This window comes from Corylus avellana, chromosome ca8, assembly GCF_901000735.1.
Source record: "Corylus avellana chromosome ca8, CavTom2PMs-1.0".
Lineage (NCBI taxonomy): Eukaryota > Viridiplantae > Streptophyta > Magnoliopsida > Fagales > Betulaceae > Corylus > Corylus avellana.
In genome coordinates, this window is record NC_081548.1 from 22,023,237 (window position 1) to 22,041,731 (window position 18,495).

Here is an 18,495-nt window from a genome sequence, read left to right on the forward strand (position 1 = left end):
CTTTTTGAACATTAAATGGGCTCTATTGCAAACGGCTGGTAGTTTGTGAGGCTTTTATATATATATATATATATAAAATTTTGCTATGATGTTCGTACACTGTAGTAGCTCAACTACATACACTGTAGCATTTACTTAATTGTCTGTTTTTTTTTTTTTAGCATTTACTTGTATTCTATAAACAACCTGTTTTTCTTTTTCTTTTTTTAATATTTGCTAAACAATTTCTTTTTGTAGCTAATGCAAGTTGGATCTGGAAAATTGAGGTAGGTAGAAGAATTATAGTACCATAAATTTCGAGGTCGGAAGCTTCCAACTTCCAAGGCATCTGCCCGCTCCCAACACTCATGGCCCATGGGGTCATCGTCAGGTTCGAGAGAAGTTTAACTAATCTTACCAGTTTTCATTGCCAAACTTCATACCAAGAAACTACATAATACAGGTTAATTAAGGGCTAGTGCTTGACGAACTGAGATGCAATAATTTTCTGGTTTTTGTTTGGAAATCATATCTACCACTCTCAATGTTTTGTCTGGATTCAAGTGGGCTTATATGTGTATATATATAAAATGAATGTTTATACATATATTCTATAAGGTAAACATATAAATTCAATATTAGGTTATTTAGGATTCTAGTTAATTTATAAACTTATTCAAAAAATAAATCTTGCCAACAACAGGAGAAACCCTAAGCCCCTCCTCCAGAGTGCCCCCGCCTCAGGGGAGGAGGGATGCCCGTTGCCTGCATCCCTCCTCCCTTCCTTGCTTCCCCATTTTTGTTTTAGGTTTGTTTCTATCTTTGGTGTTTTCTGTTCTATTGTGCTTGTGTTCTCTCTCGGTGGGTACTGCTTTTGGGGGTTTTCACTCAAACTCTCCCCCTCCCTGTGTTGTTTGTGTGTGCCGCCGATCTCCTCCGTGTTCGCTTCGTTGCTCACCGCTCGCTGTCGAGTCTTTTCACGAGCCCCTCTCGCGCCAAGCTTTTTGTGCCACCTTCTGCGGCAGTTTTCGGCCAGCTCGCAATTGGTCTCCTCCGGCTGCCGTGACCTGCTTTGAGTGTTTTTCGCATTTATTTTTCTGTTTTGTTGTTTTTCTGTTTGTATTTCCTTTGAGTTCTCCTGTATTTGGTTTTATTTGTCGTAATTTATTTTCTTGCATTAGTTTTATTGTTCCCTTTATTTCCCTGTATGGTTTTATTTATGCTTGTAATAAGGCTTTCTCCTCCTGCTTTGTTGCGTCCGGTTGCTGCCCGATATTACTGGTCCAAACCTTTGGGTTGTGGATGTGAAATTTATCCTGGCTTTCGAGTCGAGGAGGATGAGTATCGACTTGTGGGTTTTGCTCTTAAGGTCGAGGAATAAGTATCGGCTTGGGGGTTTTGGTCTCAAGGCCGAGGAATAAGTATCGGTTTGGGGGTTTTGCTCTCAAAGCCGAGGAATAAGCGCTACCTATGCATTAGATGGTGTCTGTTTGATGCAGATCTGAGTTTTTAACCTGATATTTAGTCATAGGTTAGCGGATGCTGTGTTTTGGTCGATTTGGTCTGTTGTTGATGACTGTATCTTTAGCTTCGGCTATGATTTATTTCAGAGCTTTTTGATCTGTTTGTAAGAGCTTTAGGCTCGTAACTTTTATCAATGAATGAGTATGATATGTTTTTTTTTATAAAAAAAATAATAATAAATCTTAATGAGTTTTAAAAATCCAAATAATTATGATATGAAAGGAATAAGTTAATTGAATAACTCGTGAACAAATTTGAGCTCCTTCAAAAAATAAATGAACTGAGCTTGAACAAATTTTATAGTTCAGTAATAAGCTTAAACTCAACTTGTATTCGGGAAAAAAAAAAAATCGAGTTTGAACATTTAATACTTGACTCAATTCGATTATAATCATAACTCTATAAGTTTAAATCATTAATGAATCACTAATAGAGTGTGCCGAATTCCATGTATAAAGTCATAGATCTATAGTTTTCTTGTTGATCTGAAATTTTGAATCACGCACAATTAAGAAGAGTCATATTATTTGTAAATGACAGGCAAATATGTTGTTTGTAATCTCTACTATTAATTTTCGTTCAAAATTTTGAAGGATTTCATTAGTGTGCTACATCAAATTCAATTATATAATGACATGTGTCACACGTAATAAAAAATAGGGTAAAACCCACTTAACTCCCAATATATTTTTGGGGTGGCGGGTCACCCCCAAGATGCTTTTGGGGGTGTTCGAGCCACCCCTAATACTTTTCGGGGGTGGTTCGACCACCCCTATTATATTTAGTGGCAACCGATCCACCCTCTAGGGGTGGCTTGGCCACTCCATGCATTTGGGGGGCGGACTCATGGAACCACCCCTAATTTTTTTCAACTTTTGTTTTTAAATTTTAAATTTATTAATTTTTTTTTTTCAAATTTTTAAGATAGTTTTGTTTTATTGAAAATTTTATAGGGATAATTTTGTTATTTTGCTAGTATTGTGGGGTTCATTGTCATTGTTTTGGTAGTTTAAGGAGTAAACTGTCGCAATTAATAGTTTGAGGGATATATTATTATTGTAGTGGTAGTTTGAGGGGGTTAAGAAAATTTTACCCTAAAAAATAAAAAAATATATAAAACAAAAATGCTAGATGAGGGCCACCCCCTTATCCTTTTTTTTTTTTTTAAAAAAAAAAATACAAAATTAGTCATTGTGGTTTACTTGATTTATAATTAACTCTCTATGGTATCAAAATTAACTCAAAGGTCCTTGAGGTATGCCAAAAATATAATTTAGTCTCTACAATCAAATTCTGTCTACTAATTTAATAAATTCCCGTAGTATGACATTGACTTAAATAAGACAAGTATCACAATTATATTGGCTCTAATGTTTTACGCTATTAGAATTTGTTAAGTCGGAATTTGACTGTAAGTACTAAATTATTTTTTAAGCATACCTCAAAGACCTTTGAGTTTATTTTGATACCACAAAGAGTAATTGCAAATCAGGTAAATCACAAGGACTGAATTTACATTTTTTTTTTTTTTCTTCTAGTTTTAAATTGTATATATTTATAATTTGTAGTTTTTTAAATTGTATATATTTATAATTTGTAGTTTTTTACATTTAATATATTTTATTGTCAATAACTTATTTAATATTTTTTCATATTATAAAAAGCTCTCAAGACATTTTTATACCATAAAAGGCTTATTACAAAGGCAAATCGATACAAGTAACCATACTGAGTAATAAGCATTTTTTCCTATTTTACACGACCAAGTAGTAGACATGTTCAGTTGGGCGAGCAACCACAAGCTGCACATTGACGTTTAAGCGGGCAAATCATTTGCTTACTGAAAAAAAATTCCGTCCAACTTCGACAAAGATAAAGTGCCCCACGAGGCACAAGGGCAGTCTCGAAATTAAATGCCTTCCTGGATTTAATTCACAATCTTTTTGTCCTCTACTCGCGCACGTTCGTTTTCTTCGATTCTACGTTGACGCCATTGAAGAAGCTCTGAGGAATTCCTGAGTTAGATCTCGCTTTGGAAAACCCTAGAATTTACTCGCGCAAATTGAGCCTCCGATCTTATCAGGTACACACCACGTCGGTCGTATAAGAAGAATTTTCCTTTAAATCACGAAGCTCAAAGTCGAAAAAAATAACCATCTTTCATTGTCATTTCTTTAATTCTCAATATTTAATGGCACAGTCATTTTCTGATTCTTATATGCTTCTTCAAATGTTCGAATATTCAATTTGCGATTTGGCTCTCAATTTGTATTCAATTCACAGCTTATTCAATTAAGTCGTTATCAAATTTCGTTGTGATATTTGTTTAGTCTATGGGAACCTGGGTGAGAAAATTAGTGGAAAATAAGCTCGAGGTTTTAAAATTATTGATTCTTCAAGAAAACGAGATTCTCTACTTAGGGAGGCCGTATAATCGTGCTAGACATAGTTGAGCTGTTTTTATAATTTCGAACCAGTACTCAGTTAAAAATGCTTTCATTCTAGGACCTGTTTAAATTGCACTATTTGAAGAGAGAAACAGTTAACACCAAATTGAAAGTGGTTGGCGATTTTGTGGGAGTAGGTGAAAGTGATGGGCTGGAATGACCATTTATACATTGATTACTGGATTATGAGGTCTTGATTTTCCTATAAAATCTTGGTGGGGAATCATGAATATCGTGAAGGGTGTTGCCGACCTTATTAGAAGGACCTCCGGTGGCCAAACTGGGGAAACTGCTTCAGAGTCACAACCCCAGAGGTTCTCTCCTCCTGATCCAAAAATTTGCTTCAGGTATTTAATGTCTACTTGTGTAGTTTGACTTTTTACATTTTTCATTTTCGAAATCTTTGTAATTATATTAGATTATTCTTGGACTGAGGGAGTAAAACATTTAAATGTTTAGCTATTAACTGAAATGAAGTGGCCAAGTTATCCTTCATTTGAGGCATAGAGGAAGTTCTTCAAAGCGCTGTTAAAGTGTTGATTAAGTGATTAAATTTACCTATTTCTATAAGCTTAAACTACAAGTTTTCTTAAAAGCTTAAGCTTATAGGAAGATGTAAATCTAATAACTTAATCAACACTTTAACACTCCCCCTCATGTGTGGGCTTAAACTCCCTTTTAATAAGTAAGGCTCAACACGTGAAATATTTAATTTAAATGGGGGTGATTTGATGAAATCAAGGTTTGATCTCAGGACCTTTGGCTCTGATACCATGTTAAACTACCAGTTTTCTTAAAAGCTTAAACTTATAGGAAGAGGTAAATTTAATCACTTAATCAACACTTTAACAAGCGCATATACCAAAAAAATCTCATACAATTGAAGTCTTGATCATGTTATCTACTTTTTCATTTTTCTGGTGCTTTTCTGTTCAGTGAGGTTGGCAATGAAGCTGTTTTAAAGACACTTTGGGAGAGATACGAGAAAGCCATCGATAAGGTATGCTTGGAAGCTTCCTACTTTTTAAAGGCTTTAATTCAAAATTCTTAAAGGTTGTCTAGCTTTATAGAGGCTTAGTGTTCCCCCCCCCCCCAAATATCATTGCGAGGGCATACATTTTATATGCTTTATTTCCCTAGTTTTCCTAGTTCTTTCAAAAAGAAGAAAAACTATCCTTTATGAATAAATAAGTTCATTAATAGTAAATGTTGAAGCTAAAAACATCTAGGCTACATGATTTGATCAGCTCCAAGGAAATGCTATTATCTTGTTTGGCAGGATATAAATGAAACGGACATGTGTCTTTTAGCTGTTATATTTATTAGCTTAAGAAATTGGTTGTTTTGTATGATCCTACCTTAAACTGTTCTTAGATACTTCAATTCAATATTTTTGAAGGCTAGCCAGATTAGGTTAAAGAATTTGTATTGTAGTTATTTTAAATGGTTAATTTTCCTAGTTTTCCTCCTAACAAATAAGATGGTGTATGATTGTCACTATGGAAGGAAAAACAATATAGTCTGACCTAGGAAATTTTATTATCTTCATGAGACTACTATTTATGTTTGTTTAACATGATCAATGATAGAATGGGTATTGTTGAAGCATTGTTTCTAAAAAATAAGGTTATTAGTTGACTACTATTTGTGTTTGTTTAATGAGACTGGTTATTGTTGTTACCTGCATGCCTTGGAATTTTTGGTTTTTCTGTCCTGAACTCTATATCTCTGAGTTGTCCTGTAGTTATCATTAATACTTGGGCTTGTCATCGTGACAATTCAACTCTTCTTTTTACTTCATTATGGTGGATTGGATTTTTGTGTTCTGTTGTAGGAGAGTGTGCAATTAGTCTGCTGATACACTGGATCTCTAGTTAAGAGATAAGATTTTTGTCCAATGTTTGGTCTGTGGTCTGATAGGACACAATGCACAGACTTTATCCTGACAAGTTATCTGACATGAAAAAGTAAGGTTCAGACATGATATACCTGTCTGAGATTGGACATGGTCTCTTCTTGCGCAATTTAAACCTAGCTCAGATCGCTTTTATTGAGTCATAAAATTGCAAGATATTACTTATCAAAAAAAAAAAAAAATTGCAAGATATTATGGTAGTTGATTATGATAATTGCTTTATCTGCTCCTCCTTGCTTTGTCTAGTTGTTTGATTCCTTTATATATATATTTTGTATTCTAACACATTAACTTTTTAGGTGGAAAAGAGAAGGTTGTTTCATGTTTTCCTCAAGCAATTTCTGGTTGTATACAAGAACTGGGAACCAGTTAATAGTGACCAGTTTTCAGAGGCTGTTTCAAGTCCCATCCAGCCTGAAGAGCTTATGTCATGTTCCTATGATGTAGTTGTTGGCTGCTCTGCTGGTCATCCTGCTGAAATAATTTCAATATTGACTGAAGAGGTCACAGTATTAACTTCTATTGTCACTGAGTGTAAGTTGACGTTATATGTGCTGTATCTTGGATTGCTTGGACGAGGTTTTGTCAAAACAAATACTTTTTGTGAATGTTTGCTAAAATAGAATAAATATTCTTTGTTATTCATAAAAAAAAAACCTTCTTTGTTTTGGTATGCCTTCTTGGTCCTTCATTAGATAATTAATTTCTAATATAACTCTTCTTGACTGCCCTAATGTTAAAAGCCCGCTCAATAGTGGCGGTGGAAATAGATTTCTTGCATTTCCAAAAGAAAATGACTATTGGGTCAATCTTTAATTTATCATAATATAAGAGCAGGTGGTTTTGAGTTCAAATCCTTATTCTACTCCACTTCTCATTTTGAGTTAAAACAATTTTTGTGGTTGGTCCTACTTATTGAAGGGGATTTAGAGTCTAGCCCAATACATGAGGAAAGTGTTAAGATAATGATTAAATAATTTAAATGATTAAATTCATTGTTTCCCATTATCTTAGGCTTTTTGAAGCTTTTCGAACAACTATTAATATATCAAAAGTAAACTTCATGGTTTTCATGTTTTTCTCCTAAATCACTTATTAAAAAAAATGTCTTTCTCCTAAATCAATGGTTTAGAGTTCTTTACTAACCCCAATGGGCTGGCTCAAGTGGTAAGAACTTTGGTCTTTGTGGTAGTCCATGAAGTCTAAGGTTCGAATCTCCTTGGGTGCAAACAATTCCTTGGGGCCAGCCCACTGTTGAAGCCGGAGTATTACCTGATCTGTGTGGAGGGGGCGCTTTATATGGGTCCGAGGTTTATCTAACAGGGGTGGGTATACGAAGTGGCCCTGCCTTGAAGGAGTTTTTCGTTATTCTAAAAAAAGATTTGTTTACAGCTAGTTTCTATGTTTCCCTAGTCTACTTTTAATATTTTTATTGTTATTTATTTACGCTCTTTGGTCCCAATTTTAATGGTTGTATTTTGTTTATATCTAGAATAACAGTACTGCTATGATTTAGCTGTTTCACTATGAGTTTACTTAAGAAGTGGCAGTTTCTAATTGATATGCATGCTCCATCAATTTCAGGGCACACAACAATTTGAAGATATTTTGGAAATTACATTACTTCCTTATTCATTTGTTATTATTTTCATCTTTTCTCTCACATTTTATTGAGCAATAGAGTTGATTCTGTTCAAAATGAATTCAACTGAGAGGCATCATGCAAAATGATATTCCAATGTCGTTGAGTTGCTAACAGATTAGTGATCTTGGATTTGTCCTAGACAGTTTGCTGATTTTTATTTATTTATTTTTTTGGGTTGAAGTGTTATCTAAAAATGTTATTGTTTTGACATTATTCACAATGCAATAATTATGCTTCCTTTGTCTGGGAATCCATCGAAAAAAAAAAAAAACTTAAGGTTGAAAGTTGGACAGGATTTCTGGAATAAGGACCATGGTTTTATTGAGATTTTGTATTTGGTTTTTAGTTGCTTCATTTGTTACTTCTGATTTTTCCCCATATACATTGACTAAAACTCTATTTTAATTAAGTCTGTTCCATCTCCAATTATTCTTGTTTTTCTCATGAAATCCAGTAAACACCAGCATGATGCGGTCAAAAACAGGCTTATCTGGGGCTTCCTCAAGCTTGAATATTACTTCTGAAGGATTGCCTGTCTTGGATGCTCTGACAATTGTTACCCGGTCGCTGCATAATTGCAGAGTTTTTGGATACTATGGTGGGATTCAGAAGCTTACAGCATTGATGAAAGGTATTGTATATGCTATTATTTCTACTACATTGCTTTGAGTGTGCCGATGCTTTTTGTTTGTAATATTGTCCAGTAGTGCTAAAACTTTTGGTTTCTTTTCATCAGATTAGGGAGTGATGCACCTTTTTACAAAGAATTATACTATTCACCCTTTTAGTTCGGTTTGAGAACTACAGCTATGATCCCAGTTTGGTGATAAAGAAAAACAAGCATATTCAATTATTTTTTGCGAGCATATTTAGGGATGCATGCTCAGTAACATGTGGATTTGTAGTATTATGTTGCAATAGTTCGATTTACATGATGGATTCATTTTCCAGAATTCTACTAGGACAATTCTTTCACTACTAGTATATTTTCCCAGGATTATATGAGCATCATCTTTACTTTTACATGGTGGGTTTTATTTATTTCAGGTGCTGTTGTCCAACTTAAAACAATAAGCAGTGCACTTTCTGCTGATGAAAGTTTATCTGACTTTGCTGTAGAGAAGACTGGACTCCTGCAACAAATTCTTGTACATGTTGTGTCAATAATACGTAATTTCATTGATTTAGACTCAAATGTATATGGGAACGTTCAGTTGTACAGCAATATTATAGACTTTGTTCCAAGCAGTGGTGCATCTTCGCTTGACTCTTCCAGTAATTTAAAGGCCACTTCTTATGAAACTAGGCTACATTGGCATCAGAAGGCAGTTGTGTCTGTGATGGAAGCTGGTGGCCTTAATTGGTTAGTAGGTAAGGTAGGCAACTTATAGTCATTTTACACATAATTATGGCTTGGTAATACACACGGGAAACTAGTATCAGAGACATCTGAACTTTAAAATGTATTATATTGATTGCAATACATTTTTCATTGTAAGAACAAGGTGATGGGCGAGATTGTGGTTCAAAACTCACTGGAAGCATGTCTAACTTACCATAAAAAAAGATTTTATTCATTTTTATACTGAAAACAAAAAGAAAAAGTTTGTAGATTCTAACATCCTTGGTACTTCCATAAGAAAATCACCACCACTATAGAGAAGATGTGCCTTAATTGCCATACATTCTTATACTTTGCAAGAGATTTTCTTTTGGGTTGACTTTGATATTAATATGATGAGCCCTATCTATCTCCTGTCCCATTCTCATCTTGTGGCAGATTTTTATGGCATTTGAGTTGTCATGTCTCTTGGTTTTGCATGCTACCTTTACATCCCTGCTATTGCTCATGGGTACCTTTAGTACTCTATACCTCCTTATCCCGTGCCATAAAGATATCTTGAGAATTCTTATTCAAATTATGACTTCTAATATTTCAATAATTAATTTTAATATTGGTCCTTCTTGTTAGGTGCTTCCTCTTGTAGACTTCTGGTGTACTTAGGGGTGCCTTCACACTTTTAATGATAATTATCAAATACTTATCAAGAAAAAAAAAATTAACATTGAAAGCAAATAAATAAAACAATATTAAATAGAGTATACATTGGTGGGAGGTATGAAATGAACTGAACATGAAACCTTGTATTTCTCTGTGTTTTATTCACAAGAATTGATTTTGTTGCAGAGCTGTTGCGTGTCATCAGAAGGTTGAGCATGAAGGAACAGTGGACGGATACATCACTTCAGTATTTGACTCTCAGAGTTCTTTGTTCTGCGTTATCTGAGAATCCACGTGGTCAAAATCATTTTAAAAGCATTGGAGGACTTGAAGTTCTATTGGATGGTCTTGGAGTTCCATCAAGTAAAGCACTAACATCGAAGAATTCCTTTTGTGCTGATGAAAAAAGGTAATTTATTGCTGCCGGTGGGAGGCTTCTTGCTTCGTAAGAATTGCTTTTCTGTGATATCATCTGAATTTATTGCTAAGCTCACCAAAAACCTTACTGACAGAATCAACATTTTGTTTGAATGGGATTGTTCTATAGAATATGGTAGTTCTCTGAAGCTGGCAATGAAAGCAATTTTAGAAAATATGATCAAATCAGTGAACATGCTGAAATGGTTTTCTTCTATCTGTTTGATCAATCATATATGTATACCAGTCTCACCTTTCAATGATTTTTGTTTCGTTGCCTTAAAATATAAGTAGCTTCAGTTGGCCTGATTAACTTGACACTTGGCCTCCATTGTAATGAAGGGACTGTGCTTGATTCTGATATATTGGTTATGCGATATGGCATATCTTTAATGTCTGCTTCAGATGATTTCTTTTTTTTTTTTTTTTTTTTTTTTTTTTTTTTTTTTCTACACTCCTTTGGATGTGATTTGTCCTTCACCATACTTGCATATTCCCTCTTTCTCTCTCCGGGTGTGTTTCTCTATAGTAACAATTTCCCTTCTTGGGGGTTACCTTATTGTGGAATAATTTCCGTTGTGCTCCATGGTTGAAATCTTTTCTTTTTTCTTTTTTGGTTGGGGTGGGGGATAATGATGCAAGCAGGATATATTTTACTGTTGTCTCTGTCCAGAACTGGAGGTTTGCATTTATTAAATTGGTTAGTACGGAATTGATTTACAGATTGTGTTTGAATATTAATCTTTTTTCATCAGTCTGAATAGTTCGATTGGTAGATTGTTTGAAATATTAATATTTTTGCTTTGCTAGGATATATTTTTTTTGATAGGTAATATCAATGTAATAAAAAGCGTAAGGGGTAAAACCCATGTACACAGGAAGTATACAAAAAAGCCCACAAATACAAGCTTTAAACTAAAAGAATACCACAATTCTTTCATGAGAAAAGTGTTTGGAGCACCCTTTTCTTCAACTCTATAATTCCAATTTCACGATCCTCAAAACTCTGTGCATTCCTTTCTCTCCATATGCACCACATTACACACAAATGGGCCATTCTCCAGATTTGCAGAACGGACCGCTTACCCCTTTGCTCTCTCCAACTTCCCAAGCATTCCTTCATCCTACCCGGCATCACCCACGTTACACCAAACAACTGAAAAACCATGTTCCATATCTCTAAAGCAACTTCACAATGCAATAATAAATGATCAATAGATTCACCACTCTTCTTGCACATACAACACCACTCCGTCGCTATAATGTTCTTCTTACGTAGATTGTCCAACGTTAATATTTTCCCCATCACCGCCGTCCATATGAAAAAAGCCACTCTCGGAGGAACTTTACTCTTCCAAATAATCTTCAAAAGGCCATCCGCCGGTTCTGAATTAATCTTCACCTTATAGAATGACTTCACCGTATTTTAAAATTTAGTATCCTCCTAATTTTGATTTCTGTAAATTTAAATGAACTTGTGTTAGTGAGCAATTGGATCAATCATGTCACATACCTTGCAAAATGTATATATATATATATAAGTAATAGCCAGTTTTATTGAACCTTGCAAATTGTATATAGATGAGATTATGCAGAATTTGATCATAAACTTGGTGCATGGTTGAAGATTATCTTGAATCTAAAACTTTTTTTTGATAAATTAATCTAAATATCATCAAAAGCGTAAGGCGCCTCCATTTACACAGAAAGTAAGAGAAGCCATCTAGGAAGTAGGGGCAAAAAGAGCAAGAAAATCATGATGACTAATCATTAAAGGAGAAATATAAGCAGCTGTCCAAAGATATAAAGTGTTGAAGAAAAAAGAATTCAACTCCTCCAATGTCCTTTCGTGGTTCTCAAAACACCTATAATTCATTTTCCTCCAAAGACACCACAAAAGGCACAAAGGTACCATCTTCCATACAACAGCACTTTGAGTACCGTGACAGTCCACTTACAAGCAAACAAATTGGCTACTTGTCGAGGCATAACCCAAGACAACCCGAAACATTTGAAAAAGACATTCCAAATGGCACAAGTAACCTCACAATGGCACAAGTAACCTCACAATGAAGAAGATGGTTCATAGACTCCCATTCTTTTTGCACATAACACATCAATCAACCACAATGACGTACTGCTTCTGAAGATTGTCTATGGTAAGGATCTTCCCTAGGGCCGTTGACCATACAAAAAAGGCCACCCTCAATGGAACCTTAGTCCTCCAAACACTTTTCCAAGGGAAATGGAAACCATCATGACAACCCATGATTCTGTAGAAGGATTTGACACCAAACAACCCTCTTTTGGAAGGGATCCACCACAACCTATCTTCCCCTTCTTGTCTCATTCTTACTAAATACAACAACATGTAGAACGAGGCAAAGACATCCATCTCCCAATCTTGAGCTGCTCTAGCAAAGCTCACGTTCCACTGAATGACACCTACAGAAATTTCCTTGTGAGCCTCAATAGGAGCATCCTTTGCGCGAGCAATACCAAATAACACTGGAATGGCTTCTTTAAAGGCTGTATCTACACACCACATATCATGCCAAAACCTAACCTTGGAACCATTACCCACTTCAAATATGGTGGGTCCAAATTTAGAAGTGGAGGGAATTAGATGGGTTTTCTTTGTTTTACCATCATCTTTCCAAGAAGGAAAGTTTTGCTTCCTTCTGCAGTGCGAGACTTGTGGGCTTAATTTATTTGACTTGAATTATGAGTTATCTGAGCAGTTTCTAGTGTTTTGATACCAACTTAGAAAGCATGAAATTAGTTACCTTAGAAGTTGCGCAGCAATTGTGTTATAGCAAGAGTTGTTGATAGCAAGCTATTGGATATTCAGTGGCATACGCCACTTAAACTTATCAAAAAAAAAAAGAAGAAGAAGCAAGCTATTGGATATTAAATTTCCTGATTTCTTTTCTCATTCTAAGATGTAATACTAGTGATTTTTATTTTAAGGATATATATATATATATACATGCTTCTTTTTTAGATGGAGATTTTGGATGGTTTTTTGTTGCACTCTCTTTCTTGCACATTCTAATATATTGGTTCAAATGTTCATTGCAGAGATGAAAACCCATTGCTAGAAATTTTCCAACTCCATGTTCTTTCTCTGGAAGTTCTAAGAGAGGCAGTGTATCCTTATATGGTGTAATCTTGGTTATTTTAAAGCTGACATACTTGTTTATTTTCAGTAGAATTTGAATGCAGTAAAGAGTTTATTTCATAATGAAACCTGGGAACTTTGGATTTCTATAGTTAAAAAAACTTGGGTTTCTTTTATTGGATTCACATTAGTGCCCGCTTAATTTCTGAAACATCTTAAATGCATCAATTCGCTGTGCTCCTCAAGTTACTAGTTTGGATGCCCAAGTAATAAAATGCAGCATCGGCTTTGTTTGGGCCCCTCAAGTCCTATTTTTTCAGAAGTAGAGATTTTCTGAATATGTCCCAAACTCGTCATTTGTGTAACTCATTCTGTAATACTGTTAGTGATTTCCTTAACAAGTATCCAGCTTTGGGAATTTGAACAACTTGCAGTTTCTGTGTGAAAATGGAAGAGTTCATAAATTTGCAAATAGTTTCTGTTCACCTGCTTTCATGCTTCAAGAGTACAAACAGCAGAGCAAGGATTCATCTGGGTGGCATGATATTCAAATGCCCTTTATTGATTTTAACAGTGAGAATCATATGAAAACTTATACAGCAGAGCATTTTGTTCCTCTTTCCACCAGTGCTTCTTATTCCCAACTTTGGAATGATTATATTACTAAGTTGGTTGGAGTTCTTTGTTCTTTCCTTCTTGCTCCGGAAGAGACCAGATCTCTTAATCTCCACTTGTCCACTGGTCGAGTTGCCATGCCAATTTCTTCAGTATATGGTGAACTTTCAATTAAATGGGTCATGAGGGTTCTTCTTACAGCGTTCCCTTGCATTAAGGCTTGTTCGAATCAGAATGAGTTGCCAAACCATTTAAGGTGAAGATTAACAGTTTTCTACAGTAATTCAATTCTATTTTTGTGGAAAAATCTATTTCACTATTGATAAGTATTCTGCAAGCTGTGTGTCAACATGATATTTAGTTTAGTATCCATGTCTAATGGAACTCATATTTTCCCGCTTTTTCGCTTGTCTATTATCTACTGCAGGGTCTTTGTCAATACTCTGCAGCACTATGTACTAAATACGTTTAGGAAGGTTCTTGTTTCATCACCTGTATTGCTTGAAGTATTTAGGGAAGAGGGAATATGGGACCTTATCTTCTCAGAGAACTTTTTCTATTTTGGACCAGCTTTGGAGGAGCTTTCTGCAGAGTGTTACACATACAATGAAGGGTCTCCGAGGAAGCCTGAGATATATGCTACTTCCAGTAGCACTAACAGCCAAGTAAAATCTAGTGGGGTTGAAATTCTGCAAATGGAAGTAATTTCATTCATAGAATATGTTGCAACTTCTGATGGCAGTGCACATAATTTGGTAGGTGCTTCTTTAGTTTTGAACCTTTGTATTGCATACTTCTCTTCATTAAGCGAATATGTTTTGTCTGATGTAACTGGGACATGGATTCAGATTGTAGTGTCTGTTCCAAATACATGGTTTATTAATCGGTCAAGACCACATTTAAATGTGATATATGGATAGAAACATAGACTATAGGCTGTGATATGGGTACCAGGCGTACATGCAGGCAGAGAGAGGTAGTCAGAAATGTCTAGTTGTGTTGCTTCCTCGAAAGGAGGGTTAGATGGTACAACCTCTTGCTCAATATCATTGTTGAATCAAGTGTTTTTCTTGGTTTACTTGGTAGTTGCTTTGCGTCATGTTATTCTTGGATGCAATGTTTCTTGCCACCTAGCATCTACATGCATATTGCCTGGTGCAATTTTTGTCTCCTTAAAATTTCTGTGTATTTATTTTAGGATGGGATATTGAAGAACTGCCTTGCATTTATTGGATTGGGAATTCCCAATTTTAAATCTGCCGTGCTTCATGATACCACTTAAACTTTCTGTATACTTTGAAGAGGATCAGAAGATGCAATGGAAAGTTTTGATGATCAGTAAATGGACCATTTGAGTTGTTTTGGACGATACTTTGTTTTCATTCATAACTTCACAATTTACGGTATCTTATGTAATGTACCATGGGTGTTCATTTGAGATTACTTTTTTGTGTTTATTTCTGTATGCATATGTGTGCAGCATAGTCTCTGTATAAGATACGGACATGAAACAGTTGGTCAAAGTTTTTGTTATGTGATTCTCGTTAGTGCTTTCCTGGTAGGAATTTTGCTTACCTTTTATTTTCCCTCCTTCCCATCTTCCCTTTCATGCTATCGCAGCCTGAATTGTCTACGTTGTTAGATGCGCTCGAACAATCTGCTTGTAATCCCGAGATCGCTAGTGTTCTTGTCAAGAGTCTGGTACGCATATTACAGCTTTCAGCTGAGAAGACTATTGCTTCTTTTAAGATGCTTAATGCAGTTCCTCGGGTGCTTAAAGTTGCTTGCATTCAAGCCCAAGAATCTAGAAGGTTTGGAAATATAAGTCCTTCTGTTGAGAGTAATTATGCAGAAGCGGTTCAAACTCTATGTTATCAGAAATCTGATCCACATGAGATAGCCCAAAGTTGGATCAAATGTATGAATACATCCATGGAGCTCTTCAAGGAATTTCTCTCAATAGCTGATGATGGAAGAAGTTTGGTTTTGCACAGTTCTGCATGTATTGATTATTTGTTTGATTTATTCTGGGAAGAAGGTTTGAGAAGCCGTGTGCTTAAGCATATACTTGAGCTCATGAAGGTATTCATTTGAGATTGTATTATTATGGTTTCCTTATTGCTATACTGTTTGGGGCAATTGAGCTTATCTTTTTTATTCCTTTCATATTTTATTACCTCCTCAGATTGTTTCATTCAGTGAGGAAGATCAAAGAGCAAAGCTGCAGTTATGTTCCAAATATCTAGAAACTTTTACTCAAATAAAGGAACGGGAAAAGAAATTCACAGAACTTTCTATTGATTTATTAGTTGGGATGAGAGATATGCTCATGACTGATCCAGTGGTATGTCAATTTTTTGCTTACTTTTGATATGGTAATATATTAATATGCATGCGTGACACACACACACACACACACACACACACATATATATATATATGTTGTTTTCATGTTCTGATGCCTTATATATATATATATATATATGTATATATGTTGTTTTCATGTTCTGATGTCTCACAAATTTGTGTTACTTCAGTACTATCAGGCTTTGTTCCGTGATGGAGAGTGCTTTTTGCATGTGGTTTCTTTACTGAATGGTAACCTTGATGAAGCAAATGCGGAAGATTTGGTTTTGAATGTCCTTCAAACTCTGACCTGTCTGCTTGCGAATAACGATGCCTCGAAGGTAATCCTCTTTTTTTCTTTGTCTGTTCTGTCTTTCTTGTCAGTCTTTGTAATATGGGCTGAATGCTTCCTTTTTATTCGTATTTTTGTCCAAATAACTTATTGGCTATGTTTGCCAATGGTCTTAAAAAATGAAGTGGCCTGGAACTATAGCATATTTGATTAATGTGAGAAAAAAAAAGTAAGAATGTTATGTATGAAAAAGTGAAAAAAAATTGTTTTGTAGTGATTTTTTTACTTGAATAGTAATAAAAAGTAATTGATGTGATGTAAAAAGTATAAGACCTTTTTTAGGGCCATTGGCAAACTTAGCCATTGAGTTCATTATCCACCATATGGTTTATAATCTTAATTGCTTTTTTTGAATTTTCTGGGAACACTGGAGACTATGTCAAGAATTTAGCTCTCCCATATGTATGCACATTATGAGTTCTATTAGTTATGTATTTACACATAGAGGCCAGTTATGACTCAGAAGTTATATTTGTGGTTACTTCTATGTCAAATGGCTAATGAGGAGGAATTCGTTATGAAAAATTAACGGTATTTATGAGTCCTTAATTATTGAGTGGCTGAGAAATGGCATGGCCATAAAAATGAAAGTAGCAGAATGAAAATGTTGAGATGGATAGCAGGCTAGAATGTAGATGATCGGAATAAAAGGGCCAAATTGAACTTGGGTGTGTTGAGTTACTCAACTCAATTCTAATCTGCAATATTACTAAGTAGTATTTCAGGACAGTGATTATTTTTTTTTTGATAAGTAATAAGAAGTTTTATTAAAAGCGTATAGGCGCCCCAAAGTACACTGGGAGTATACAACGGAAACACCTAACGAGAAGAAAAGCGAAAAAGAAAATCATCAAAAGTAATCGACAATGGAAAGACATGCGCCACAGTCCAAAGATACAAAGTATGAAAACAAGAGGCTAAGATGTCCTCCAAGGTCCCCTCAACATCCTCAAAACACCTACTATTCCTTTCTTTCCATAGACACCAAAAAAAGCAAGTGGGCACCATCTTCCAAACCGCGGCACTCCCCCTCCTCCCCGAGGACCACCAACAGGCTAGTAAATCCAAAACCCATCTTGGCATCACCCAAGATAACCCAAACCGCCCAAAAAAAGTACACCATAGGGCATAGGCAACCTCGCAATGAAGGAGGAGATGATCCACCGTCTCCTCACTCCTTTTGCACATATAGCATCTATTTGTTACAATCACTTGTCGCTTCCTGAGGTTATCTAGGGTCAGAATTTTGCCCAAAGCCGCCGACCAAACAAAGAAACTTGCTCGTGGCGGCGCTTGTGTTCGCCACACACTCTTCCAAGGAAAGCCCCTCTATACTACTGCTATTAAGATAATTGAGAATATATATGTACTTATATTGTGAAGGGAATTTCTTCAACATGATCTAAATGTGCTTGTACAGAAACGAGAGTAATAGGCCTAGAGGCCAACACTCTTATGTTCTTCGACAGGGTTAGCAGGAATGGGTAAGACGTATTGTTACTGAGGACATTTGTGGGGAAGTTGGATTAGATGGCTTGTATACGCAAAGTAGAGTAACAGCTGCAGTATCAGGAAGCGAGCTGGTTCAATTTAATTGATGTTTTGGCCCTTGGCTTCTCTTGAAGTGAAATGCATTGTCTAGATGATTTTTAGTTATTTGGTTTAGTTGAGTTGTTACGAACTTTTGCTATTTCAAAGCTTATGGGAATTTTCTTTCTTGATTACAAAAATGTCGAAATGCTTGATAATATAATGTTTCCCAAGCTAAGCATTAAATGTTAGGTGCATTGGGATCCACTCACACTTTCAAAGGCAAACAAGTCTTACTTAATCAGTGATAATATAACTTCAACAAGCTTTTTGGATTTCCTCTAGAAATTTTTAGCCCTTTGAGACTCGTATTATGATTTATTCTCTGTTATTGCAGTGTGTTTTTAGATATTTCTATGTATTCTGGTTGAGATCTTGTAAGGCATTAAAGGTGAGACTCAAGCCTAAAAGGCTTATCATTAATCATATAGAGGTTTGCCTTGGTTGGTAATATTGGAAACCTTTGAGGTATTTTGGGCAACTTCTCTCTCCTTTCTCATCGGGGAATAGCTTGGAGTTCTCTTGTTAAGAACTTCCTTTTT

At 35.4% G+C, this 18,495-nt stretch overlaps 1 protein-coding gene across 2 annotated transcripts in view; it reads left to right on the plus strand.

The window, feature by feature from the left end:
- The first annotated feature begins 3,320 nt into the window (after positions 1-3,320).
- LOC132190283 (BEACH domain-containing protein B) overlaps positions 3,321-18,495 on the plus strand; it is a 37,695-nt gene continuing 22,520 nt past the window's right edge. The window contains exons 1-13 of one of the 2 annotated variants that reach the window (XM_059605225.1): positions 3,321-3,586; positions 4,009-4,297; positions 4,887-4,950; positions 6,165-6,399; positions 7,965-8,141; positions 8,558-8,881; positions 9,699-9,921; positions 13,011-13,079; positions 13,460-13,921; positions 14,093-14,420; positions 15,286-15,747; positions 15,851-16,009; positions 16,203-16,352. In XM_059605225.1, the coding sequence (XP_059461208.1) occupies positions 4,176-4,297; positions 4,887-4,950; positions 6,165-6,399; positions 7,965-8,141; positions 8,558-8,881; positions 9,699-9,921; positions 13,011-13,079; positions 13,460-13,921; positions 14,093-14,420; positions 15,286-15,747; positions 15,851-16,009; positions 16,203-16,352 (2,775 nt within the window). In that variant the 5' untranslated portion in view covers positions 3,321-3,586; positions 4,009-4,175. The remainder of the gene's footprint in view (positions 3,587-4,008; positions 4,298-4,886; positions 4,951-6,164; positions 6,400-7,964; positions 8,142-8,557; positions 8,882-9,698; positions 9,922-13,010; positions 13,080-13,459; positions 13,922-14,092; positions 14,421-15,285; positions 15,748-15,850; positions 16,010-16,202; positions 16,353-18,495) is intronic. The other variant, XM_059605223.1, reaches the window with a different exon arrangement.